Below are 27340 nucleotides of genomic sequence, written 5' to 3' on the forward strand. Positions count from 1 at the left end.
CTGTGCGCTCTTGGTGACATCAGCGGGATCGAGGACACGGCAACGTAGGCGCAGTGGTTTTCAGACTTTAAAGTCTGAAATTCCAGAAGTGAACCGGAGGCGGGGCCGGAGCATCGGTGAGTGGCTGCGCCAACACAGGATGTCTGCGGGGGACCGTTAGAAGCCCCGGGTAATTTCAACTCATTTTCCCCTGACCCCCCTACAGTATCCCTTTAAAAAAATGGCCTTTCCTGATCAACTCTCAGATATTTAATTCAGTTCCAGTCCATATTTCAACAGTGATCAATTGAGGCCCCAGTTTGATTGATTTTCATTTCATTCTGTTTTTTTTTCTAATGTAACAGGGCTGTGGAGTCAGCACAAAAATCATCTGGCTCAGACTCCTCAATTTATGAGACCCACTAACTCCAAATACCTCTGACTCCTTAGTCTAAAATACCAGGGCCGTGGAATTTGGTACAAAAATCATCCAACTCTTCATTTATGAAATCACTGACTCCAGATACCCAAAAATGTCTCCGACTCCTCAGCACTGTAATTTAATGTCTAATGGATTAAAGTATCACCTAGTTTACGGCCAGATTGAAGATACACAACCCAGCCTGCAACCCTGTATTAATCTGAGACACAGCTATGCGCTTTGAGTCCTATGGGAGAAAAGCGCTTTGCAAATGTTATTGTATTGTATTGTATACATACACGCAATATTAAATTCAGGCGTTTCTGGCCACCTCGCCCAAGAATCGTTATGTGAGCAGGTGTTTTACTCTCGTTTTACGGTCCAAAGCACCAAGTCTTTCAATGATAGCGACTCCCAAAGGCATAATTTCATTTCTCACCCCTCCTGCCTAAAACCTCTCTTTGTCGGGCACCGCACTATCATACCTCCTCCAGGAAACAGACGCATGCATTCTCACAGTGCTGAGCCTCAAAACTGTCCCTCCAGGGAATGAGTTTTGATTTCATCAGGCAACAATTGAGCATGCGTTCAGTGACTGTAGCTTAAAACATCAGATTAGCTGTCATTTCAGAATTCATTTAACTGTAGGTGGACATTCTCACTTTTTCCAAGCAGCCAACAACCTATTTATACAGTCTGAGCACAGGCAAAAGACACAAAATGACCTGAAGTCAACACTGTGTATATAGTTCCCAGCTTTTATAATCAACAATGCACGTTTAAACCCGTGCAGGAGCCTGCTTACTAATCAAAACATATTTCATGACCAAATGAACCAACACTTTTTTTTTTCTTGTACGGCATACAAACTTTAAAATGCCTCCCTCCATCCTGCCACCACCACAAGCTTATCTCACCACACTGGTTGGGCTGTACCAGAAGGGCTACTGCACACAACAGCTAGAAGTAGCAATACTGTCAGTGCAGGCTTTGTCTCCAACAAACAGGACAGCTCCGCTTTATAAAACGTGGGAATATCAGTAAACAGGCCCCTTATATCACATCCCACTGACATATCAAGACAGGTGGAAATGAAACTAAAGAAAGGTAACTAGAATTATTGTTTCAAATTACAACCTTAAAGGGACTCCGAGCAGTGCAGAAACTATGGAAAGATGCATATCATTTTAAAGCTCTCTTTCTCCTCTTTCCAATGATATATATATATAAACCACCGCCCTACGCCTTTTAGTTTTCGCGGCCGCGATTTCAATCGCGAAAATAAAGAAAACTAAAAAGGCGTAGGGTGACGATTTAGGTGTCGCCAGAAAGAGAGCTTTAAAATGATATCCATCTTTCCATAGTTACTTGTATTACACAGGACGACACTTTCCCCAGTGTCAGCAGCTCCATTCAGCAGAAAAAGTCGCCCTGTGTAATACAATGTAACTATGGAAAGATGGATATCATTTTAAAGCTCTCTTTCTCCTCTCGCGATTGAAATTGCGGCCGCGGCATTGGAAAGAGGAGAAAGAGAGCTTTAAAATGATATGCATCTTTCCATAGTTTCTGCACTGCTCGGAGTCCCTTTAAACTGGATTGTTTGCAAATGGCATCTGCTCCAGTTTGGTTCCGTTTTTATTTGCACAGCCCCTCTAAATCACACAAAAATACAAGCTCAGGACACAAAGCACCATCAGTATTTCTAGCGGTGTAAAACAAACAGTTTGTTAGACTGTCCTTTTTGTCTAGCTTGTTGATTATAGGGTTATATGTTGAGGGTCATATCGTAAATAGTGATGGGCTCATGAGTAATTTACCTATCCTACTCAAATTTGTGATTCAAATGAGGCTTAATTGCCTCAGCTGTGTGCATGGGAGACGTGGAGGGTTACATCTATGCATCCCAAACATCTTGCACGCGGCCTATGGGACACGTTGCAAGACTCACTACCGCACACTTTCTCCTTCCGGCTTGAAGGAGAAAGTGTGCGATAGTGAGTCTTGCAACGCATCCCATAGGCCGCGTGCAAAACGTTCGGGACGCATAGAAGCCGACAGAATTCTGGGTAAGTAAACCCCCCCGCCTCCCATGCACACAGCTGTTGAGGCAATTATGAGTCATTTGAATCATGAATTCGAGTAGGTAAGTTCTCGTGAGCCCATCACTAATCGTAAATTCTAAAGCCGCATCTACACGAGTAGATGCGGCCGCGATGCTCCTTATCAATCGAGCCGCTGCTGCGGCTCGATTGATAAGATCCGACAGGACGGATCTCCGCACCGCCGATTCCCTGCTCGCTCCCCGCGAGGGGACAATGGCAGGGAATTGAGCAGAAGATTAGCGGCGCCGGCGGGCACAAGCGGGGAATCGAATGCGGCGGGCACACGGGAGAGGCGATCTCGCGGCTAATCGAGCCACCGGATCGCTGCAATGTCCCATAGTGTAGATGGGGCTTAATGCTATACTTCGAACTGATCAAGTCGTTTATTTTTCATCAGACTCTCATAATACAATCAGTTCTTTTTGTCTACAGCCTCACTGTTTTTGTCTCAGCTATGACTGCTCAACGTATAATAAAAAAAAAAAAAAAAAAAAAAGGAGGATATGCATATGGGAGGGATGTACTCTGGAAAGGAATCAAGATTGATTTATGTATCTCTCTGATTTATTTGTATTATCCTTTGTTTATTGCCTCCTAATAAAATTAAAAAAAACACAGAACATGACATTATGGTACAAACATATCTATAACATACTAGCAGTAAAAATATCATCTACTGTACATGATTTAAAAAAGTGCTTCCCTTTTATAGGTTCACTACAAGACCATTGTGGCATTAGAACTTACATCCACATACTGTATGTCAAAAGTGTCACCTGGAATCTAAGAAGGTTAAGCTTTTTTGTGTCCACAATAAAGCTTTTGTATATTTTTTGGATCTTTGTGGCCCCAGTGAGCTTTTTTCCTTTTTTGTTGTGGTAAATGCTAACAAGGCTAGATCAACATGTATGCACTAGCCGCATAAGACCTTGCTATGTAAGCGGCCAATCCATCAGACATTTGTATCCACGTAAGACCTGGCTATTATCGCAGGGCTGTGCAGTCGGTACAAAAGTCATCAGACTCCAACTACTCAGATTATGAAACCACTGACTTAAACTCCAGGTACCCAAAATTGCTCCGATTCCACAGCCCTGCTATACAGGCTGCCAGTCCATCAGACATTTGTAGCCACATAAGACCTGGTTATAAAGGCTGCCAGTCCACCAGATATTTGTAGCCACATAAAGACTTTTGGCTAGGTAGGCAGAATGTCCACCAGACATTTGTAGCCCCATAAGACCTGGCTATGTAGGCAGCTAGTCCACCAGACTTTTATTCCCTCCTATTGCCAATAGTGGAAGATACACCTAAATGCAGCACGCATTGCACGTGTGGAGCAAAAATTGATTGCATAAATAGGAACATTAATATGGGGATTCTGTGTGAAAATGTGTTTCCTAGCAAACACGTGCATGCAAAAAGAAAAAAACAAAAACTTAAGTATATCAGGAACCAGCCCTTACTAAGTCCCTCTACCTAAACTCCTGCAGCCTTTCACTAATGCATTGTTTCTGTGAACAGAGTTACACGTTAGTATTAGTAAGGCAAAAGAGACGGGTAAGCTGGGTTAGCTGTTTATGTGGCCAGGCTGAAATCCAGAAATCCAGTAGCTACTATGACTGCAAACTGTCTTCATAATATTGTGAAAGTTGCATACAGAAATTGCTGTACAAACATGGACTCTCCTGCTGCCCAACCCACATTCTTCGTCTCCATGCTATCTTGTAGCCTGTGTCACAGCACTGGATGTCTAGATTCACCTCAGAGGGTTATATCTTGTCTAACCATTTCTCATGAATCTTTATTTAACGGTCTGCTGTTCGGAAGATACTGAAGAATTTATCAGTTACAGCTCCAAACCATGAACAAGAAAAGGAGAACTGGAAAGAGCCGGAGTTCAGTCCCTTGCTTGCTTCTGCTGACTTTCTGTAAGATCATGGTTGACAGAAATGTTATTTTATATTTTCATAAAATCTTAAATCATCTCAGTTTTCCTGGTTTCCGCAGAGGAAAACAGGAGAAAGGCCTGTTGCACAGCAAAAAACGCTAGCAGATCCGCAAAATGCTAGCAGATTTTGAAATGCTTTTTCTTATTTTTATGTAGCGTTTCACCTAGCATTTTGCGGTTTTGGGAAGCGTTTTTGGTGTAGTAGATTTCATGTATTGTTACAGTAAAGCTGTTACTGAACAGCTACTGTAACAAAAAACGCCTGGCAAACCGCTCTGAAGTGCCGTTTTTCAGAGCGGTTTGCGTTTTTCCTATACTTAACATTGAGGCAGAAATGCATCCGCAATCCAAAATCTGCAGCAGCCCGGGAGTATGCGTTTCTGCAAAACGCCTCCCGCTCTGGTGTGCACCAGCCCATTGAAATACATTACCCTTGCGGATCCGCACCCGCAAGCGGATCGCAAACCGCAGCCAAAACGCTCTGGTGTGCACTAGGCCAAAGAACAAGAACTGGGAAACTGCCTGATAATTTTAAACCCTTATTTAACCCCTCCCCTTCCCCCCCCCCCCCCTCACACAATATCTCTTCCACTGACAATAGGCTCAGGGCCCTTTCACACTGATGTGGTGCGGCATTTCTACAGCAGCCCACCGCTAGGGCAATGTTAGTCTATGGGGCCTTTCATACAGACGCAGTGCGGCACGATGCAACTGAAGTGATGTTTTTGCTGCATCCGATGCGAGGGCAAACCTACGTTACATATTTTAAAATGTAATTCCGTGAGTCATACAATATATTTCAAACTGGAACAGTAGGGCTCACGTCCCTGTTGCCATGGTGATGAGTATACAGTTGATCCTCTGGGCAGCAGAAGTGTCAGACATCTTCAGCTTCTCTTAGGTTTCAGCAACATCCGCAATTTCCCCGAGAGCCAGACAGGAGAAATACTGACTAACAGTTTGTACAATTAGCTAGCTGACTAAGGCCCGGTTCACATTAGCGGTTGTTTGCCAAACGGACCGGATGACCTGACCGGATCCGGATCGGAACCGTACGGTTCTGATCCGGATCCGATCCGGATCCGGTCAGGTTGCATCAGGTGTCCATCAGGATGCGATCCGGATCCGTTTGGCAAAAGTTACGTTAAAAACAAAAAAAATGTTGGGGTCTGGGAGGTCAGCAGAAGGGGGACCTGTGGAATCAGGCCCTCTGCTGTTTAGCACTCACCTCCACCTCCGACATGCTGCCAACATCTCCGGATCCGGATCCAGCTGTGCTGCTCCACTCCAAAATGCTTGCCCATGTGTCCCCATCCAATATCGCCGCAACAATCCCCATAGGAAGTGGGGTAGAACATCCGGATTTCTCAGCCAGTGTGTTGTGTGCTCTCCGGTTCCCATTGGTTTGTATTGGCCGGATGGTGCAGATCGGCTCCGCCCCGGATACGGCTGCCGGAGGAGCCGGATGAAAAAATAGCGCATGTTGGAACGGAGGCCGGAGTCCGGATCCGGCCCGGATCCGGTCCGGCTCCGGTTCGGCAGAACGGACGCATGTGAACGGATGCATAGGCTTTCATTGCTATGCCGTGCGTCCGTTCTGCAAGCGGTGCGGCTCCGGCACGGCGATTCCGGAGGGCCACCGCAAGTGTGAACCGGGCCTAAGGCCTCGTTCACATCAGGGCCGTTTCTGTGCGCTTTCCACAGCGCACTGCCCTGTGCGTTCAGCAAGGTATTGATTTTTCCATGTAACTAAATGTAGCTGGTACACATCTATGCGCTGCGCTGAGCAGCGTTACAGAAACGTAGTGTTGCAGGCATTTCTGTGCGTTGAGCTGGAAAGCGCACAGCAATGCAAGTGAATGGGTCCGCTTTTTTAGCGCATAGAAGCGCGTACAAGCGCATAGAAGCGCATGCGTTTTTTACCCCTAATTGGAGAAAAAAATACATTTACATACAAAAACAAAGTTTTATTGACAACTGCTGCTGCTACAGTAAGCAAAACGTGCTTTAAAGAAGCGCAGCGCACAGAAACGCGGACTAAAGCGCGCACAAGCGCATGCGTTTTTTACCATGCGCTTTAACACGTTTTTCAGCGCAGCAGATGTGAACGAGGCCTTAGGGGTTGATTCACTTTGTACAAAGAGATCCCCACACTTTGGCCCAATAGGCTGCCTGTCAAGTGACAGACAGCCTATTGGACCAATTAAGCGTGGGGATCTCGTCTTACAAAGAAACATCTCGCTAGCTGTGCATTCTGTTACAGAGGGGAACGGAGGGATAATTGGCGCACAATAGATTGCCTTCCCACGGAGGGGGAAGGGGAGAGGGAGATTGGGGGAGGAGCTGATCGTTCTTTATTGAGGATCCTTAACAGGTAGGCACTGGACGCACACACACACACACTTGATAGTCGATTGTTAGATGTTAGATTTTTTTATCTAATGTGTATATGTAGCTTTAATTTAAACCCTGAGCTTAAACTATGCTTAACCTGAACTCATTTAAATGATCCTTGCACCCACCTAACTTTGCAATCACCTAAATTAAGTAGGCACTTTCCAGGAATTTAAACACCCTAAAATGGCATTGCGAGTATTCCCAATGCATGGCAATGTCCCAGAAGACAGAGGCATTTTAGGGCATTAGCTTTGTTGCATCCAAGTAAACACGGCCTGCAGCATTCAGGGGACTGTTTACCAAGGAAAAAGTCATGTGAAAACATTCATGAAAATGCAGATAAAATCACCCACAACAGACTAAAATTCCCAGATAACCACAGAAAATGCAGTTTGTGCTTTTTAGGCTTTTGTTAAATCACTTCAAAGTAGGCCAAAGGGCCCTTTCACACTACATCCGCTGCACTGTGGAATATTTCAGCATGGCAACTCACTGCCCAAAAAAATTCTATAGTGCTATTCACACTTCTGTGTTGTAACAGATCATGTCTTTCTAACTTGCTGTATGCAGGCTTTTAATTAGTCTATGTCCAGTCTCCATTAAGGTGGCCATACACTGGCCCAATTCGCGGTCGTTTCGACAGCAGATTCGATCCTGGGATCGAATCTGCTGCCAATCGTTCGCGCTAAACGCACCCGCCGATCCGATTTCCTCCCGAAATCGGATCGGTCCGTCGATCGCGCCGTGCGGGAAATTACCCTCGATCGCCCGCGGGTAGGGTGCGCGTGACGCTGGCTTCCGGGCGTCTTCTCCGCGCTGCACCGCTCTGTTCCGGCTCCATCCCGGCGCTTCCTGTGTCACTGCAGTGACCAGGAAGTTCAAATAGAGGGTGCTCTATTTGAACTTCCTGGTCACGGAGTGACACAGGAAGCGCCGGGATGGAGCAAGAACAGAGCGGTGCGGTGCAGCGCGGAGAGGACGCCCGGGAGCCAGCTTCAGGTAATGTATACGGGGGGGAGGCACAGGCGGCAGGAGCAGCTCAACAGATTGTGATCGGTTTCAGGCTGAAATCGATTCACAATCTGTTTGCAGTAAAGGCAGCCATACGATCCCTCTATGATCAGATTCGATCAGATAGGGATCTGTCAGCTGGTCGATCTAATGGCAAATCGACCAGTGTATGGCTACCTTTACAGTTCCCACTCTTAACGCATGTGTTATGCAACATGTACAGTGTGAATCTAGCTGTATTGACTTCTGAAAAGTTATGCAAGCAAAACCTAAAAAGGTTTACTTTAAGGTGCATACACACCTAACAATTTGCATATCCGCATGCCTTGGCACCTGCGATTCTATCGGGAACGGAAATTTGCCTTTTATGCCGCAAATTGTGGCTTTATGGCAGTGGTTAAGGTTAGGAGGGGGAAGGGGGGGGGGGTTGTATTAAGTATCAGTAGAGAGAGGTCTTGGGGTTACGCAACGGTAGATGGAGGGTTCTGTGTCAGAGTGGGGTTAGGTTAAGACTTAGTAAGATATCAGTAAAGATAACCATTATTTTCCTATTGGACGAATATCGGTAATTTTACCAATATTCTACTAGCAGCAATCTCCCGTGCCGGTTTTTTTTTTTTTTTTAAATGTATGTTCAATTAGCAGATTAATTCAAGCAAATGTACCCAGTTTAAAAATAGGATCCAACATACGAAGTATAAATGTTCTCAGTATCTCACTTTTCTCATATACAAAAGAAGACTGTCATAAAAATAAGATAGCTTTATGGCTGTCCGCATCCCCTCTGAATAGATCCCCTATTGTTTCTATGCTAGCAACACCTAATAAAAGTAAATGTAGAATCCGTTGCAGTGCAACGTTGCCGAAAAGTCACGTGGCACCTTAACAGTACTGTGCGCCCATGCAGTGAGGCACACAGTACCATTCGCATATGCCTCACTTCCAATGTAAACTCGCACCGCATCCTGTAATGCTAGAGTGCACTGCATTAGCACAACACATCCTAACACACAGATCAATGTGCTAGCTCAATAGGATCACCTTTGCATCCGCATCATAATTTTGTGTGACGCAACAGTTTAAGTGTGAAAAGTCCGTACACACGCCGGACTGCAGGCAACGACGGGTCTGTCGTCACCTCCCGCTGGGCGGGTTTTCAGCAGACAGTCCGGCGTGTGTACAGTCTGTCGGCGGACTGATACGGCTGTTTCTGAGCGATCCGCCAGGCGGGTGGCTCAGAAACAGCCGTATCAGTCTGCAGACAGACTGTACACACGCCGTACTGTCCCTGAAACGCCCACCCAGCGGGAGGTGACGACAGACCCGTCGTTGCCTGCAGTCCAGCGTATGTACGGACCTTAAGGCAAGGGTCACATTTGTCTTTCAGTTTCTGCACTTTTCAGAAAACTGAAAGACAAGTGTGACCTCTACCTTACAACAGCTAATGTAATTTATAGAGAAAACTGACAAATTGCGCAAGGTGTCAGTTTTTTTTCTGCGAGCGAAATCTGCATTCAAGTGTGACCTAGCTCATTGATTAACATGAGTTCTCAGTTGAAAACAGTTTTTCTGTGCAGAAAACGCGTACGAAAGCTGACAAGTGTGACCCCTGCCTAAAGGTTGTGTTCACACTTCATGCATTGAGTCCCGCTGTGCGTCACTGTCCTCCCCTAGTGTAAAATGTGCTCCATGTGGTTGCAGGCGTGTGATGTTACACAGGCAACCACATGGACACATATATGAGGGCGAAGCACAGAGCCAGCGACAGGCACAGACAGGTAAAGTATTCACGCATGGGGCACCGAGGAAGCACAGCACCGGGGGTGGCGTCACAAAGCCAATTGCCGAGAGATTTCATGCTGAATTCGATCAGGAACCGGGCAGGCACCAGATCTCTCTCAGATCAAAGAGATCTATCTCTTGGTTGATCTGCCCTTATATCATCTAATGTTTTGTTACAATCTGCAACAAGGCCAGATTTCATACATGATTCTTGTGAATGGGCTATTGTCTAAAGAAGGCCAAGTTACTCATTACCGCAAAAAGCAAGGAACCTACAGCAACCAATCAAAATGGATGTTGCACTTTCCAGGCTAAAACAATGTCAATTCTGATTGGTTATCAGAGATGATCAATGAATTGCAATGTTGTCGGACGATGAAAATGCTTTGTAATTTGTATGCCAACAATGGACCTATGAAATTCAGTTGCTGGCAATTTGGACCGAACCAATTTCAGTCTGAACATAAACTGCAACACAATTTGCATCAACTTGAAAAAAAATATCTTATCATTGAGGATCTCTAGTTGTTATAGGTTACAACAGTACTCTAAAAAGTGTTTTCAGAATTAGACAGCTTTCACACTATGTACATTGCACTGTTGATAGGATCGCAATGTAACAGTGATAAGTCACAACATGCGTTATGCGTACAATGCAACGCACACAGTACCATGCATTGAAATATACTTCACTGCCTATGTAAACGCGCTTGGTTTCCAGTAGATAAACAGAATGCTTTGCGAAAACCACCACACCACTGATATATAATTGCACTGCCTTGCCATTATATTGTCTGTTGCTACGGATCTAGTGTGAAAGGATCCTAAAAGTTAGGCTACCTTCACAGTAGGTAGTTGGGGTAAGTTCCCTGTGAAAACAAGTACACAGCAGCAGGAAAAGTCATAGTGCACAGTACCAAGTATGCATGCTTCATTGTCACGGTTAACAGTCGCATTATGCAGTAATGCATTGCGCTATGCCCGACCGATCCGTTGTGCCACACTTCCAATGTGCTGGTGTGAACAGTACCATTACATTACAGTACCATTACAATATAAATGCATCGCATTAGCAATGAGATTATATTGTCCAAGGCAATGCACCATTGTGAGCTTAGCCTAATACTGGGTACACACGATACTATTTCCTGTCCAATCGACGGAAATTGGACAATTATTTCTGTCATGTCCAATCTGCTCCTGTTCAATTACAGGATTGATTTTCTGAAGTTATAACCAGAAAAATAAATCCCATTGTCGATCAGGAGTTTGGACATGTACACGAGGCAACTTCCTGTCAGATTACCTGTCAATCAGACAGGAAATTGCATTGTGTGTACCCGGCATTAGGGTCCTTTTACACTGTATCAGTTGTAACTGAAAGGAGAACTGATGTGCAGTCCAGTGTCCATCTTTCCCTATGGCCCGTTTCATAATACACTGCTATGGAGAAAAAGAAAATGCATTAAGTGTAAAAAGGGCCCTTATGCTGGGAATACACCATACGTTTTTTCGCAGACAGATGTTTCGATAGATAATTTCCGACATGTCGGATCTTATTTCCGATCAATTTCTCATAGAAGTGAATGGATATAGATAAGAAAATCAAGCAGGAAATCAACCGGAAAATCGTTTGGACCGAAAATTGACCGGAAAAACGCATCGTGTATTCCCAGCATAAGAGCTGGTACAAAGAAACCAATATTCACTTTATTAATGAACTTCACATGAATAAATTGGACTGGATGCGGAAAGGAAATGCATTTGCTGCAGACTGATAAGATGATGATATCAGTTGTTGTGAGACCATGCTGGCAAATTTTGATCTGTAAATTCACACGTGGATGTACTGTGCTATCAATTAATATTTACAGGGACCAGCATGAAGTTGAGCAGAACAAAGTACCAATTGGAAGACCTATTGCATGCCAATCTCTGATCAGGAGATGGGTCAGAACAATCAACTGCCCAAAAAGATTGTGTGTACCAAGCCTTAGCAAAACGGAATTCTTCCTTCAAGACACTGTTCCCATGTATGGAAAGTTGTTCTTCATGCCCCTGGCAAACAAGCAGGTTTATGACTGCAACTTATCAAACACTAAACATGGCAAAAATAAATAAAAAAATAAGTATACGTATTGTATTGCAGCACGGCATGTAACCTCAGAAAATGCTTTCAGCTCTTCTTTTAAACATATACACAAAAATGCATATTCTAAGCATCTCCATAAAGAGATGTAAAGCGATATCAGTGGCAGAACACTCAATGCACGTTCCATGACAACGTAGGTGCCGCTGCACACGTAGCCCCCATTGTTACAAGCTGATGATATCCCACTTGTTTACAAAGAAAACATCCTGGAAGTTAAATATTACATCAAGTGTAACACAGGCGATTCTCCATCTTACTGGTGCCAAAATCAATAATGCACAAATTACTGTAGCTGTTCATTGACAGCCATCATATTTGCAAGATAACTTTATTATTCCAAGGCAAGAACAATACACATGGCAATCATACCACCCAATTTTAATAATTAAGGTATTTGAAAACAATACAAAACTCCATCTCTCACCTGAGAGGGAAGCATAAGGTCTGTATCTTCAGCTTGCCACAGCTCCACCTTGCTGGGTACAGGCTCGATCACTGGAGGATGCACAAAACAAGACAAAAGATGGCTTTATTTTTAACATAAAAGACTATATAGGCATTATTTGACTCATACAATAACACAATGCTTAAAAACACATTATGTTATTATGTTAAAGGCAGAAGACATGTGCCAAGAGATAGCATGGGAGTGATGTTGTGTACACATGGTTACCAGGTGCTGCCTGCCTGTGGCCATGTCCAGGAGTTGGGATGCCAGAAGACACAAAGATAGCCACCTTGCCTGCTACCCCAAGTCCTGCAGGTCCAGCAAAGATAGACAACTTGCCTATAACTGCTGGTACCCCAAATCCTAGAGGTCCAAATTCCACAGATATGAGGAGGGTGGGGGGTCCAGTGACACAGCCTGCTGCCCCCCCCCCCCATCACAGCACATGGACAATGCAAACAATAAGGCTCCACCATGTCTTCCAGCCACAGAATACAGCTCATTGTGATCCATGCAGGTTCAGCAGAGGCCCATCTCCTCCTGTCTGCTGCACAGTCCGCCCCATGAAGCAGGCCCTCCAGCAGCAGAAGACGTTGCGCCCATTGTGCTCATATTCCGAGCCCGCAGCGCAGCCCTCACCTTGCCCTCCTCCTTGCCGAAAGCAGGGCAACAAGACGTGGAAGACCCCCAGCATGAGATTGACGGCCGTGGCGGCACAGCAGTGACTCCCCCCGCGAGGGAGAAGCAGCCCCGCCATGCTGCTCTGTTGTTCGGGCTCTGAGCTCGCAGCAGCAGCGGAGCGGGCGGGCCCGCCGTGCACACGTGGGGCGGTGTATGTGAACGCGCCCTGGGGAGTGTGTGCTGTGGCCTGTCACTGCCTGCGTGCACCACTGGGCGGAGCTAGCCCTCCCTTCCTTCCTTCCCACCTAACAAAGAGCTCGTGCCAGCCAGCCCCCCTTCTCTCTGCAACATGCCAGGCGCAAGTGGCCAGCCGCTCGCCCAGACGCCTGCCTGCCTGGGCACCTTGTCTCTGCTCTGCTTACTAGCAAGCTGCATCCTATAGGCCAGGGGGCTGGGGCGAGCTTGTAACCCAGAGGGCCGCTGGGAAGTCCCTAACTATAGTGTTGTCTACTTTGTTGTAAATAGCAACATCATTCTATCTACATAAAAATATATCACTCGACAATTCCAGGGAATACTGGGCAGATCGTGAGCCTTGTCAGATGTGCAACGCTCACACAGGAGCTGCCTTTAGAAAATAATACCTCGCTTATACTAGGCTGCTTTTTTAGGGGCCTAAAAGTAGACCCTGCAAGGAATGCAGCCGCAGAGGGGCCCAGAAGCCACAGGGGCCCAGCCCTGAAAGACTGACAACTAAGGGCAAGGAGAAAAAGAACTTTCTGCAGTATTTATCCGTTAGCCGGGCGCATCCAGCAGGTGGCGACATAACTCCACCAGAATTACATCTTTCCCTACTATCCATGGCGGCCTGGAGGAGGAATAGTAATTAGCGCCACCTGCCGGTTGCGCCCGGCTAACGGATAAGTACCCTTTCTGCTCACTGCAAAATTGTTCTAATGACTGCATCTACTCTGCCAGTGATAATGAATCATACAAAGATTTGTAGACAGTCCATATGCAGCATTCAGCAGGGTCTTGTGTACAGCACTGTTCTACCCCCAGTCTTTCTACCCCTCCTTTGGCACTATGCAATTTCCCTTCAGATCAAACCCACAATTTATGACATGTCAGATCTGCTTCTGGTGAATTACATGATTTATTTTGTTTTATATGTCTGCACTTTATATCTGATGAAGGGGACCCTCCATGGCCCCGAAACAATTGTCATGTTGTGCATGCAATAAGGAATAAATATCCTTGAATATCGAGATTAGTGTGCCAGCCGACCTTGGATTTTCTATATTGGACTGATGTTGCTTTGCATCTAGGCTGTGCACCCAACTTTGTACGGCAAGGTGTGCCTCTCCCAAACCTGACATTGCATTGTGCAGTAGTTATCTGAAAATTGATCCCAGATCGGACATGACAGAAATCGATTGACCTAGCAGATGGTCGGCTAACAGCTAAAGCCTGGTACACACATGCAATATCGATTGGTTTATTTCACCACTTCCTTGTAGTATGAAAGCTTACCTGCACAATCTGTTGTTAGTATTCACAATCTGTTGACCCTCATACTGTATGGATGTGGTAAATTTTGTCAATCAAAATTAGATTTATGTACTAAGCTTCATTCTAGCACAGCTGCTATGAGCCTAAAGGTTCTCATTAACGTTATCATTTTTTCACCAAATGCAATCTTTCGATGCAATTTTAAAGATCGAATTGTATAGAAAATCCGCAGTTTATGAATGCAATCGATATGGAACGATTCTTTGGTCGTTTGCTAAATAGGATAAATTCAATCCGAAAGTTGGATTTTATGATCAAATTTGAAGAAAGAATCGTTCAGTAAATGTGAACAATCAATAATTACCTTCCGATTATTTTCGATCGTAAAAATCACATTGAAAGATCGCATTTGGTAAAAAAAATTGTACCGTTAATGGGCATCTTAAAGAGACTCTGTATGCTAAAAAAAATCCCCTCTGGGGGATACTTACCTCGGGAGGGGGAAGCCTTGTGGTCCCAATGAGGCTTCTCCGTCCCCTGTAGCTTGGGGGAATCCAGCGCTGGCTCTCCGAAAACCTCCCTTGACAAGGCTGCGCAGGTGCAGGCGATATTTCCCTCTCCGCGATCCTGAGCAGACGCACTAGTGGCTCTTTGGTCGGGTAAGGCGGAAATAGCCGAACCTGATCGTATCCGCTCTACTGCACAGGCGTAAAGGACTCGCAGCTGTGCAGTAGAGTGGATCCAATCGGGTTCAGCTATTTCTTGCCTTAACCCGAATGGAGAGCAGCTAGTGCGCCTGCGCAGGATCGCGGTAGGTAAATATTTACCTCGCTGCTGTTCGGGGGCTGCAGCGTTTCATTGCCGGGACACTGGAGGACAGGGGAAGCCTTGTTATGATCCAGAGGTAAGTATCCCCCAGGGATTTTTTTTTCATTACAGGTTGGCTACGAGCTCACATCCGATTACTGTCGCCCAGCAGGGAATGATACCTCATTTGACAGTTTGGGCCCCCGTGCTGTACAGTTGTGTTGTTAATAGTGTTGATGTTCAAATTCAGGTTGTCGTAGTAAATCCGACTTTGGATCTTGTTGGCTTAAAAATCATGATTCAACTGTGCAATTTCGGAAGCCCATTATACCCAGGATCCAGGGCCGGCCCTACCATGAATCCAACTGAATCAAATAACTGGGGGTGGCAGACTGTAGGAGGCAGCATCTGCTCTACACTGAGCTGATCTTTGCCAGTTTCTCACTCTGCTCTGCTGCTTCTGCCTGACTCAGGGCTGGTGCACACCAGAGTGGTTCTGAAGCGTTTTTTAAAATGCTTGCAGGGTGAAAACCGCTTGGCTAATGAAAGTGAATGGGCTGGTGCACACCAGAGCAGTTCGTTTTTTCCACAAATACAAACTCAGGGGCTGCAGCATTTTTTAGATTTCGGAGGCGTTTCTGCCTCAATATTAAAGTATAGGAAAGTGGAAAATCGCTCTGAAAAATGCTAGATCAGAGCGGTTTTCCAGGCGGTTTTGTTACAGAAGCTGTTCAGTAACAGCTCTACTGTAACAATATTTGTAATCTCCTATACAAAAACGCTTCAAAAAACGCTAGGCATGTGTAGAAAACATGCCTAGAATCGCTCTGAAATCTGCTTCAAAAACCTCTAGCGTTTTGCAGATCTGCTAGAGGTTTTTGGTGTGCATTGGCCCTCACAGAGCTTCCCTGCTGTGAGTCTGTGTGTGCTGACCTGGCACCTTAATTAATATGCACTGATAGCTTTGGTACACTTTAAAGAGAACCCAAGGTAAATTCTAAGAATGCTATTAGCACACACAGTCTGCATATACTGCCCAGCCTCTGTTGCTATACAGTTCCCCCCACAAGCCCCCCCTTGCGCTCTGCTTGCCCCCCATAAATCATACGCCGTGCTGGAGACACGCAGCGTGCCACAGCCGGCTGTTTACCTCTGCAGCTGTCAGTCTCTGCCACTCCCCCGCCTCCTCCATAGCGCCGGTCCCCGCCCGCGTCCTTTACCTCCAATCAGCGGAGAGGGAAGGGATGCAGGCCCGAGACCCGAGCTATGGAGGAGGTGGGGAGCAGCAGAGACTGACAGATGCAGAGGTAAACAGCCGGCTGCGACACGCTACGTGTCTCCAGCGCGGCGTATGATTTATGGGGGGTAAGCAGAGTGCAGGGGGGCCTGTGGGGGGAGACAGTATAGCAACAGAGGCTGGGCATGCAGACCCAGCCTCTGTGTGCTAATAGCATTCTTAGAACCTACCTCAAGTTCTCTTTAAGGCTCGTACCCATGTTGCAACTTTTTTCACGATTGATCCGATGATCAGCTTTTTTGTGCAATGAGCAATCGTTTCCACAATCTTGCGACGTGGGTACGTGCATGCCATTGATCGAACAATGTTTTCCGATTATGACCGTCATGGGGTACCAGATCTTTAAGATCCCTGACGACTCCCCCACACAAACTGCCGCGATAGTTTGACCTCCCGTTCACACCCATCATGTGCCATCGCATAACGTTGCATGTTTCCGAGGATAGTACTATGGATGGGGGAATGCTCGTTCCTCGGGAGGTGTCGCTGTGAGGTTTCCCTATCCATCATCAGGTGAATATTCACCTCTTATTATTAACTGTCCATCATCAGGGATCACAGTCTCAATCCAGGGCAGCCCTTTAACATGCCAGGATATTTTGGGGGAGTGTGGGAGGAAACTAGAACATCCAGAGGAAACCCATGCAAACAGTGAGAATGTTCCTTTCTTTGGTATGGGGGCTGGGACTGTACCTGTCCATCTCCCTGTGCCCTATAGCATCATGTTACTTAATCTACTGTACCCATCAATCTGTCATTCATAAATTAGTGCTGCAACAGCGTGAATGCCGTTGTATAGTACACTTCTCGTATTGCCTGTGATAATTTCACATTCATTACTTATGGAAACCTGATAGTGAAACAGAATTCTCCCTGCAGCTGAGTAATCACAAACAATGACAAGAGTGTGCTCTATACAGCTAGTGGATGTCATTATGCAGAAACCTTCCTTGTAAATCTCTGATTCCTTTTTAGACTTCTTTAAAGTTTTCAGTATCCACTCTTCTTCTATTCTTCTCTATAATATACACTGGTTTTAGAACTTTTTCACATTTTTCAGGTTTTCAATGTTTTTTTTTTCCTTTTTTCTGATGCTACAACCATTTACATTCTTTATTTTACTCATTAATCTACCTATTACTCCATAATGCAGGGTTGTTAAATCATCCCATTTAATAATGACACATCTAAGTTATGCAGGTTCAGGGGCTATTTACACTTTATCCATAGGGATAATCAATCAGGTTCGGAACGCTGTACCGAATCACTCAGATCAGAACTCGAATTTACACTAAAGGGGACCATGACAGGGGGGTTAAAGCACACTCACCGCCACCTCTGCACACTGACCTCCACTTCGTGTTGGGACGCGGCGTGCTGGACAGCAAGCAGAGGCGGTGACAAGCCCCTCCCCCTGTTCTGATCCAAATTATTTATAACAGCATTCCAAATCCAATTGAACATACCTAATTATTAGTACCTAAGTTGCATCTACTTAGCCACAAGACCTGCATAATTCATGTGTCAATAATTAAAGGGATGAGTTGGCAACATGGCATCAAATGAAACGTGAGTGGAGTTCAGGAGATTGACTGCAGAAGGGAAAAAAGGGTTCCTGTGTCTCGTGGTCCTGGTGGGGATGACCCGGAATCTACGCCCTGAACGCAAGACAAGACAAGACAAATAACATTTATATTGCGCTTTTCTCCTTGCGGACTCAAAGCGCCAGAGCAGAGCAGCAGCTACTAGGGCGCGCTCTATTGGCAGTAGCAGTGTAAGGGAGACTTGCCAAAGGTCTCCTACTGAATTAGTGCTGGCTTACTGAACAGGCAGAGCCGAGATTCGAACCCAGGTCTCCTGTGTCAGAGGCAGAGCCCTTAACCATTACCATTACACCATCAGCCAACTGATGATTCTCTCTGCTGATCTAATGACCCTCTGGAGTTTTTGTCTGTCGCAGACGGAGGAATCAGAGTACCAGGCCAGGATCGAAGAGCAGAGGATAGATTCTGTGGTGGCAGAGTAGAATCTAGTGAGGACCTGTTGGGGCATGCCAAACTTTTTCAGCTGTCGAAGGAAGAAGAGCCTTTTCTGGACCTTTTCCACGGTGCAGCTGGTGTTAGCCTTCCATCTCAGGTCATTTGAGATGGTGGTGCCCAGGAGGCGGACACAGGGAACTATCGCCACTTCAGTGCCATCAATGTGGATTGGTGGTGGTGAGGGGGCATGCTTCCTGAAATCGATAATCATCTCCACAGTTTCTGCCGGTATCTGTTGATGGTTTTAAGCTGAAAATTTAGTTCAATGGCATCAAGTCCTAGAGAGAGAGCTTATTTTTCTCGTGGGTATGTCTTCAGCATGTAGCATTGTAGTGTGTTGTGTTGGTGGTATAATGGTTAGGATAGCAGCCTACTGAGCACTAGACCTGGGTTCGATTCCAGCCAATGTGAGTTGGCTTTTGACATGCTACAAATCCTTAAGCAAGCTCATTTTTCTCTTGAATATATCATAATGGTACATGCTAGGCTGGCTTCAGCATGTAGCATTGTAGTGTGTTGTGTTGGTGGTATAATGGTTAGGATAGCAGCCTACAAAGCGGTAGGCCTGGGTTCTATTCCTGGCCAATGTGAGTTGGCTTTTGACATGCTACAAATCCTTAAGCAAGCTCATTTTTCTCTTGGATATATCATAATGGTACATGCTGGGCTGACTTCAGCATGTAGTGTTGGTGGTGGTGTAGTGGTGAAGAGAGCTACCTACCACGCACTCAGACCTGGGTTCAATTCCTGGCCAAGGTATGTAAGCTGGCTTTTGAAATACTACAATTCCCTGGAAGACGAGACCCTCCTCCCTCAGGGAGGAAGGAGGGAAGGAGAAAAAGGACTAAGGGAACAGTTAATAGGGTCTATGGGCTACCATATAGGATAAATAAGGTTGTCTTTGCGATTATTTTAATTTTTCCGGCGAAATCCGGAATTCCGCGGAATTTCGTAAAAAATCGGAATTTAACGCTGACGGAATCCGCGATTTCCAGCGGAACGGAATTTGCTCTTTCCGATCATCCCTACAGTCCATATGCCACAGTGCAGTTAAATAGTTAAATGACAGTCCATATGCCACAGAGCAGTTAGATAGACCCACACAGTCCATACGCCCAATACTAGGAGCAGATTAAACAGTCAAAATGCCTGATGCCCCAGTGTTGGAAAAACAGCCAGTCCAGAACATGAGGGAAGCCGGCACATGGAACAGATCACCCCCATTGTAGCCTGTGTAGCTGGCAGTACAGGGCTGGGCCTGTTCAGCAGTCTCTGGGGACAGGGAGCAGCAGCGAGTGTAGGAGCAGCAGGCGATGAAGGAGACCTGGTGGAGTGAAGAGAGGTGCTGCGGCTGCCAGGCGGTGCGTGACCCACAGCGTGGGTGGCCAATCGTATCCCTTCCAGATGGTGGAAATCAGCAGAGCGGGGTCTTGATGCGGTGAGGTCTGCCTCCACGTGGGTGGTCGAGGTGCCGATACCCAGACAACTGTGCAGGTATCCAACTAGCGGCGTAAGAGCCTCCTCACACAGCGCTGGGCCCAGCTGAAGAAGCAGTCCACGTGGTGAGCACGTGGGAGCTGGAGACCTGCAGTGATGGAGGGAGGGAGCGGAGAGAGCAGCGGCTCGCTGCCCCAAGCGGGAGGGTAGCAGCGGCACACAGCTGGAGGCGGAGGGGCTGTGCGAACCAGGCACCAAGGCTGGAGACCAGCGTGAAAAGCAGCGGCTCTCTGCTGGCGGAGGATGGGCAGAATCCAGGAGATTCAGCGGCAGTCGGGGGCCCGGGGACACAGCCGTGATCTCTCTGATGGCGCCTGGATGAGGTAACTCCCACAGTCCAGTGACCGGGCACCCGTGGAGCAGCAGGATGGAGGCAGGAGAACAGAGCCAGGCCGTCTGTGTTCCTGTGGGCGATCAGGAGGTACGTGGGCGCTAGTGCAGGTGCGTGAAAAACACACCTAAGATGCTACCCCTACACCTAAATGCTACAACTATCCTAATGCTACTACACTATAGTGTTGTCCGGATCATGAACGATTCGGATCTTTGATCCGGATCTTTTTTGTGAGTCGAATCATCCGGATCATCAAAATGAACGATTCGGTTCACAGAGGGGGTGGAGCCAGGAGCGGCACGCCCCCCCCTCTCAGCGGGCAAGGGGGGTCCTGGAAGCAGAGCAGAGATGGATCGCTCAGTTGGAGGGGACCCAGCCTTGCAGGGACAGGTAGATGAGAGAGGGGACATGGGTGCCACTGCCAGATACAGTATGTGTAGAGCACATGTACTGGCTGTAATGTGCTGCTAATTTTAAGCTGTCTGTTCCGTAGTTGTGCATAGTGAACAAATGGGTAACTTTTGTCTCAGAAGCACAGCTCAGTAACTTTGCAGACAGCGTGCTGGGCTAGAATGACAGGGCAGGCACTGTGATTGCAGTGCATTATGATCCTCCTGCACTCTGCTCTAAACAGCTGCACTTAACTTCTCCCTAAATTTATGATGAGTGTTCGAGGTGAGAAAATGACACATTGGGGGATGCTTTCTTTCACTGTGAGACGTTTGCATTCAAAGAATACAGATGAACATATAGGTGAAATATATTTAAAGCATATGATTGCAATTGGGTGTTGTGTGCAAAAAAATATTTCTGCTCTCTGCTCACCCCTCTTCGTCCACCTCCTCCCTTCTCTGTCCACTCCCTGCCCTTCATTGTCCACCATCTCCCCTTCTCTGTCTGTCCACCCCCTCCCCTTCTCTGTCCACTGCAGGGAAAGTCCTGTCCTGCTAGTCATTTCACCCCCAGAATGCTTCCCTAGTAAAATGATGTGAAGATTCGGTTCAAAGATCCAGATTTTTTCAATGATCCAATTCGAATCATCCGAATCATTGAAAAGATCCGGATTTCCCATCTCTACTACACTAAAGATGCTAAAAGCTACTGACAAATTACGAAACTACTTACAGGAGACAACTAAAAAGCAACTAAAGAGAGGAAATCTATGGGAGCCGTGTGCCGGGGCAGCCTTCAGCCTCTGACACTGGTGACCTGGGTTCGAATCTCGTCTCTGCTTGTTCAGTAAACCAGCACCTATTCAGTAGGAGACCTTGGGCAAGACTGCCTAACACTGCTACTGCCTATAGAGCGCGTCCTAGTGGCTACAGCTCTGGCGCTTTGAGTCCACCAGGAGAAAAGCGCAATATAAATGTTCTGTGTTTTGTTTGTTTCTTACACTTCGCTTTGCAGATCCTCTCAAGCTCAGTCAGGTTGAGGCACATTGGTGGAAAGCCATTTTCAAGTCTCTCCAGAGACGTTTGATAGAGTTCATGGCAGGGCTCTAACAAGGCCACTCTCGGACATTCAGGCCAATATGTACAGTGATGTGAAAAACTATTTGCCCCCTTCCTGATTTCTTATTCTTTTGCATGTTTGTCACACTTAAATGTTTCTGCTCATCAAAAAACATTAACTATTAGTCAAAGATAACATAATTGAACACAAAATGCAGTTTTAAATGATGGTTTTTATTATTTAGTGAGAAAAAAAAACTCCAAATCTACATGGCCCTGTGTGAAAAAGTGATTGCCCCCCCTTGTTAAAAAAAATAACTGTGGTTTATCACACCTGAGTTCAATCTCTGTAGTCACCCCCAGGCCTGATTAGTGCCACACCTGTTTCAATCAAGAAATCACTTAAATAGGAGCTTTCTGACACAGAGAAGTAGACCAAAAGCACCTCAAAAGCTAGACATCATGCCAAGATCCAAAGAAATTCAGGAACAAATGAGAACAAAAAGTAATTGAGATCTATCAGTCTGGTAAAGGTTATAAAGCCATTTCTAAAGCTTTGGGACTCCAGCGAACCACAGTGAGAGCCATTATCCACAAATGGCAAAACCATGGAACAGTGATGAACCTTCCCAGGAGTGGCCGGCCGACCAAAATTACCCCAAGAGCGCAGAGAAAACTCATCCGAGAGGCCACAAAAGACCCCAGGACAACATCTAAAGAACTGCAGGCCTCACTTGCCTCAATTAAGGTCAGTGTTCACGACTCCACCATAAGAAAGGGACTGGGCAAAAACGGCCTGCATGGCAGATATCCAAGGCACAAACCACTTTTAAGCAAAAAGAACATTAAGGCTTTTGCTATAAGACATCTCAATGATTGCCAAGACTTTTGGGAAAATACCTTGTGGACCGACGAGACAAAAGTTGAAGTTTTTGGAAGGTGAGTGTCCTGTTACATCCGGCGTAGAACTAACACAGCATTTCAGCAAAAGAACATCATACCAACAGTAAAATATGGTGGTGGTAGTGTGATCTGGGGTTGTTTTGCTGCTTCAGGACCTGGAAGGCGTGCTGTGATAGATGGAACCATGAATTCTACTGTCTACCAAAAAATCCTGAAGGAGAATGTCCGGCAATGACCCAAAACACACCAGCAAATCCACCTCTGAATGGCTGAAGAAAAACAAAATGAAGACTTTGGAGTGGCCTAGTCAAAGTTCTGACCTGAATCCTATTGAGATGTTGTGGCATGACCTTAAAAAGGCGGTTCATGCTAGAAAACGCTCAAATAAAGCTGAATTACAACAATTCTGCAAAGATGAGTGGGCCAAAATTCATCCAGAGCGCTGTAAAAGACTCGTTGCAAGTTATCGCAAATGCTTGATTGCAGTTATTGCTGCTAAGGGTGGCCCAACCAGTTATTAGGTTCAGGGGGCAATTTCTTTTTCACACAGGGCCATGTAGGTTTTGAGTTTTTTTTCTCACTAAATAATAAAAACCATCATTTAAAACTGCATTTTGTGTTCAATTATGTTATCTTTGACTAATAGTTAATGGTTTTTGATGAGCAGAAACATTTAAGTGTGACAAACATGCAAAAGAATAAGAAATCAGGAAGGGGGCAAATAGTTTTTCACACCACTGTAATTCATTTTTTCACCAGAGTTATCTCCTAGTACAGTGCTGTCCAACTTCGCGGCCATGGAGGGCCGTTTTTTTTTCAGACCACATGGTGGAGGGCCGGCAGACCGACACAACCCCCCCGGGTAAAAAAATACAGCAGATTTCCCCACATTATGCAACTGGAGTGATAGCAGAATCCCCACAAAGTACAACCAGATTGGCTGCAGGTTCTCCACACAATGCACTCATATTGGCCGCAGATTTGCCCACAAACTGCAATCAGATTGGCTGCAGATTTGCCCACATAATACATTCAGATTAGCTGCAGATTTACCCACAAAATGCATTCAGATTGGCTGCAGCTTTACTCACAAAATACACAAAGATTGGCTGCAGATTTACCCACAAAATACACAAAGATTGGCTGCAGATTTACCCACAAAATACACAAAAATTGGCTGCAGATTTACCCACAAAATACACAAAGATTGGCTGCAGCTTGACCCACAAAATACACAAAGATTGGCTGCAGCTTGACCCACAAAATACATTCAGATTGGCTGCAGATTTACCCACAAATAAACAAAGATTGGCTGCAGATTTACCCACAAAATACACAAAGATTGGCTGCAGATTTACCCACACATTTTGGAAAATTTAAGATACTTACCTAAAGGAAATTTTCCTTTCCTGGTGCAATTCCATGGCAGCATACTATGGGTGATAGCCCCGCCTATTAACCCTATTGGACATGTTAACTATAAAATGATTGAGGAAGCATAGACCACCATTCTTGTAACTTGAGACAAAAAAAGGGGGGGGGGGAGCGATAGGGGCTATATATCCGCATGCCGCCTGGTAGTCACGTGTACGGCCGTACACGTCATTACGGAGCTCCGTTTTCATTATTTAACTCAGCCAATCCCAGCACTGGGCAGCCTCTTCTGAAGCAGCAGATCAGCTGCGACCGCGTCAGGCGCGCTTCTTCTCTCGGCTTCCAGCTCACACAGCTCCGGTAAGGGCACTCTCTTTCACTGGATATACTTGATCTCTTTCCTCCCTCAGGGTCTTTATTTCAGGTGGTTTTTAGCGTTTGTTGGGGCTGTGTGCATGCGCACCCCCAGTTCTCTTATCTGGGGCTGGGTATGCACGCTGCCGCACGCAGGGGACCCTCACTGCACATTATATGTTTATGGGTTTTGTATTTATTAGCACTAGGCACTTTATGGGACACATGTATTTACTAATCAGTTTTTTCTAATGTTTATGGACACGAATTATGAGTTGATGGATATCTGATTATAGTGTATCCTTCTGTATTAGGCACTTTTTTTGCACTTAGCACTTATATGCACTTACAAACAGTGTCCTCCCGTACATGCTTTTCTGGATGTTGGACCTTCACTATATATAATTATTTGTATTGAGCTGGAATACCAATTACTTTTGGTATTAATCGGGAGATTTTATAACTTTTAATTGTTTTTAATTGGATTGTCTAATAAAGTTGTGTATTTTCATTTTGCACCATATATGTGTGGATTTAATTCTTGCCAGATATTTATTACCTGTGTTGGTACTTTTCTCTAGTATAGCACCATTCTTGTAACTATCGTCCTCCCAACTGGGTGGGTTCGCATGCTGCCATGGAATTGCACCAGGAAAGGAAAATTTCCTTTAGGTAAATATCTTAAATTTTCCAAATTCCCTGGTGCTTCCATGGCAGCATACTATGGGATTTAACTATCCAACATATCTCAGAAGGGAGGAAATAACATACCATTTATTAAACAGCAGTAGCAGTACTAATTATAGAACGACCCACAGCAACTGATGACAGTACAGACGGGTCAACTCTGTAGTGGTCTATAAATGTATTACTAGACTTCCAGCCTGCGGCCTTACAGATTGAAACCAGTGACACTCCAGCTAACGAAGCCCAGGAGGATGCTATTCCTCTGGTTGAGTGGGCCGCAGTATGTTGAGGAGGAGCAAGTCCTTTAGACTTATAGGCATTACATATAGTTTTCTGGATCCAAGCAGCAATAGTCCTTGTAGCAGCCTCATTACCCTTCCTGAAACCAACAGGGACAAGTAGCAGACACTGAGAACGTCTAAATGGCTGAGACAACTGCAAGTATTGTTTCAAAAGGGAGACTATGTCAAGTGGATGAGGCGTAGCAGGATTTCCTTCGTCAAAGAAGGCTGGAAGAGTCCATTCATTATCTAGGTGGAAAACAGTGACTACTTTTGGAAGGAACTCTAGAACTGGTCTCAAGACTACCCTATCATGATAAAACACAATGTAAGGGTCAACAGCTCCCAAAGCATTAAGCTCCGAAACCCTTCTTGCGGACGTAATCGCCAGCAAAAAGGCCAATTTGTATGTTAAATTAGTGAAGGAGCAGTTTTCCAGAGGACATAAAGGAGCAGAACTCAAATAGTCCAGAACAATTGGCAGATTCCACTTCGGGTAAAAGTTCCTCTTGGGTGGTTTTAACTTTAATGTGGCTTTCAGAAACTGTTTGACTACAGGATTCAAAGCCCACTTCTCTACCGAGAGAGAGGAGAGTGCCGTTACTTGTACTTTTAGGGTATTATAACTTAAACCCATTTCCAATCTGGCCTGAAGAAAGTCTAATACGTTAGATACTGAGGCTGACAATGGATCAAAGTTAAGTCTTGAGGCAAAATCTACAAACTTTTCCCAAACTCTTTTATATACCGTGTTTGTAGAAGGTTTTCTGGCTTTTAATAAAGTGTCCACCACTGCACGCGAGTAACCTAGGTTTGCAAACCTTTGCCCCTCAACATCCATGCCGCTAGATGAAGCTTGTCTGGATTCGGATGAAGAAATTCCCCTTGAGACAGTAGAGTGGATGAGGTCTTGAGGAATAGTGGCCGGCATTGGGCTAACTGTAACAAAAGAGGAAACCAGAGTCTGTTTGGCCAGTAAGGTAAGACTGCCAGCACTGTTTCTTCTTCCCACATCACTTTGCGTAGAAAGCGAAAGATCAGAGGAACGGGAGGGAAGGCATATAGAAGGACAGGAGGCCATGGTTGGGATAATGCATCCGCAGCAAGAGCTTGTGGAGAAGGAAAACGGGAGAAGACCTGAGCAAGTTTGTTGTTGTATTCCGAGGCAAAAAGGTCTATTTGTGGGATTCCAAAGGTTTGAGTGATCAAATGAAAAGATTTCTGATTGAGTGACCACTCGTTGTTGTCTATAGTGTTTCTGGATAGGAAATCCGCCTTTTGATTGAACTGGCCTGGAATATGTACAGCTTTGAGAAGAAGAAGATTCTTTTCTGCCCAGTCTAATAATCGAGTCGACTCTTGAGATAGTATTTGACTGTGTGTTCCGCCTTGATTCTGAATGTAGGCTACTGTAGTCGAGTTTTTGGTTCTTATGCAAACTGCTTTCCCACGTAGACGATGAGCTAAAGCTTTGAGACCTAGGCGGGCTGCCCTCAATTCTAAGAAGTTCGAACTTCTTACAACAGGCTGATACGGCCAGCGAGCTTGAACAACTTGGTCTTGACACCATGCTCCCCAGCCGAACAGACTGGCGTCCATGGTAACATAGATCCAATCTACTGGGAGAAGAGAAAAACCCTTTTGCAGATGCTCCATCTGTGTCCACCAGAGGAGAGAAGACTTCATTTGCGGCAGAATCTTTCTCGATTGGTCCATATCCTTCTTGTTCCATTGAAGAAGAAAAGGGAGTTGAAATCCTCTCATATGGGCATGTGCCCAACGTATCATAGGGATTGTCGCGGCCAAGGTTCCAAACAGTTGAAGGCACTGTCTGGCCGAAAGAAAGGAGCTTGAGTAAGCTTTCCGGATCCACTGCAGAATTGTCGGAATCTTTGCTGGCGGTAACGAAACAGTGTTGTTGACTGTGTTGAAATATG

The 27340-nt window shown here is 45.6% G+C and overlaps 1 protein-coding gene across 2 annotated transcripts in view; it reads right to left on the minus strand.

The window, feature by feature from the left end:
* Positions 1 to 13103, minus strand: part of TMEM131L (transmembrane 131 like) — a 151203-nt gene extending 138100 nt beyond the window's left edge. For both annotated transcript variants that reach the window (XM_068278905.1, XM_068278904.1), the window contains exons 1-2: positions 12886 to 13103; positions 12223 to 12293 (exon numbers count right to left, since the gene is read on the minus strand). In XM_068278905.1, coding sequence (XP_068135006.1) covers positions 12223 to 12293; positions 12886 to 13003 — 189 coding nt within the window. In that variant the 5' untranslated portion in view covers positions 13004 to 13103. The remainder of the gene's footprint in view (positions 1 to 12222; positions 12294 to 12885) is intronic.
* Between the last annotated feature and the right edge of the window lie 14237 nt (positions 13104 to 27340).

This window comes from Hyperolius riggenbachi, chromosome 1 (assembly GCF_040937935.1).
Source record: "Hyperolius riggenbachi isolate aHypRig1 chromosome 1, aHypRig1.pri, whole genome shotgun sequence".
Lineage (NCBI taxonomy): Eukaryota > Metazoa > Chordata > Amphibia > Anura > Hyperoliidae > Hyperolius > Hyperolius riggenbachi.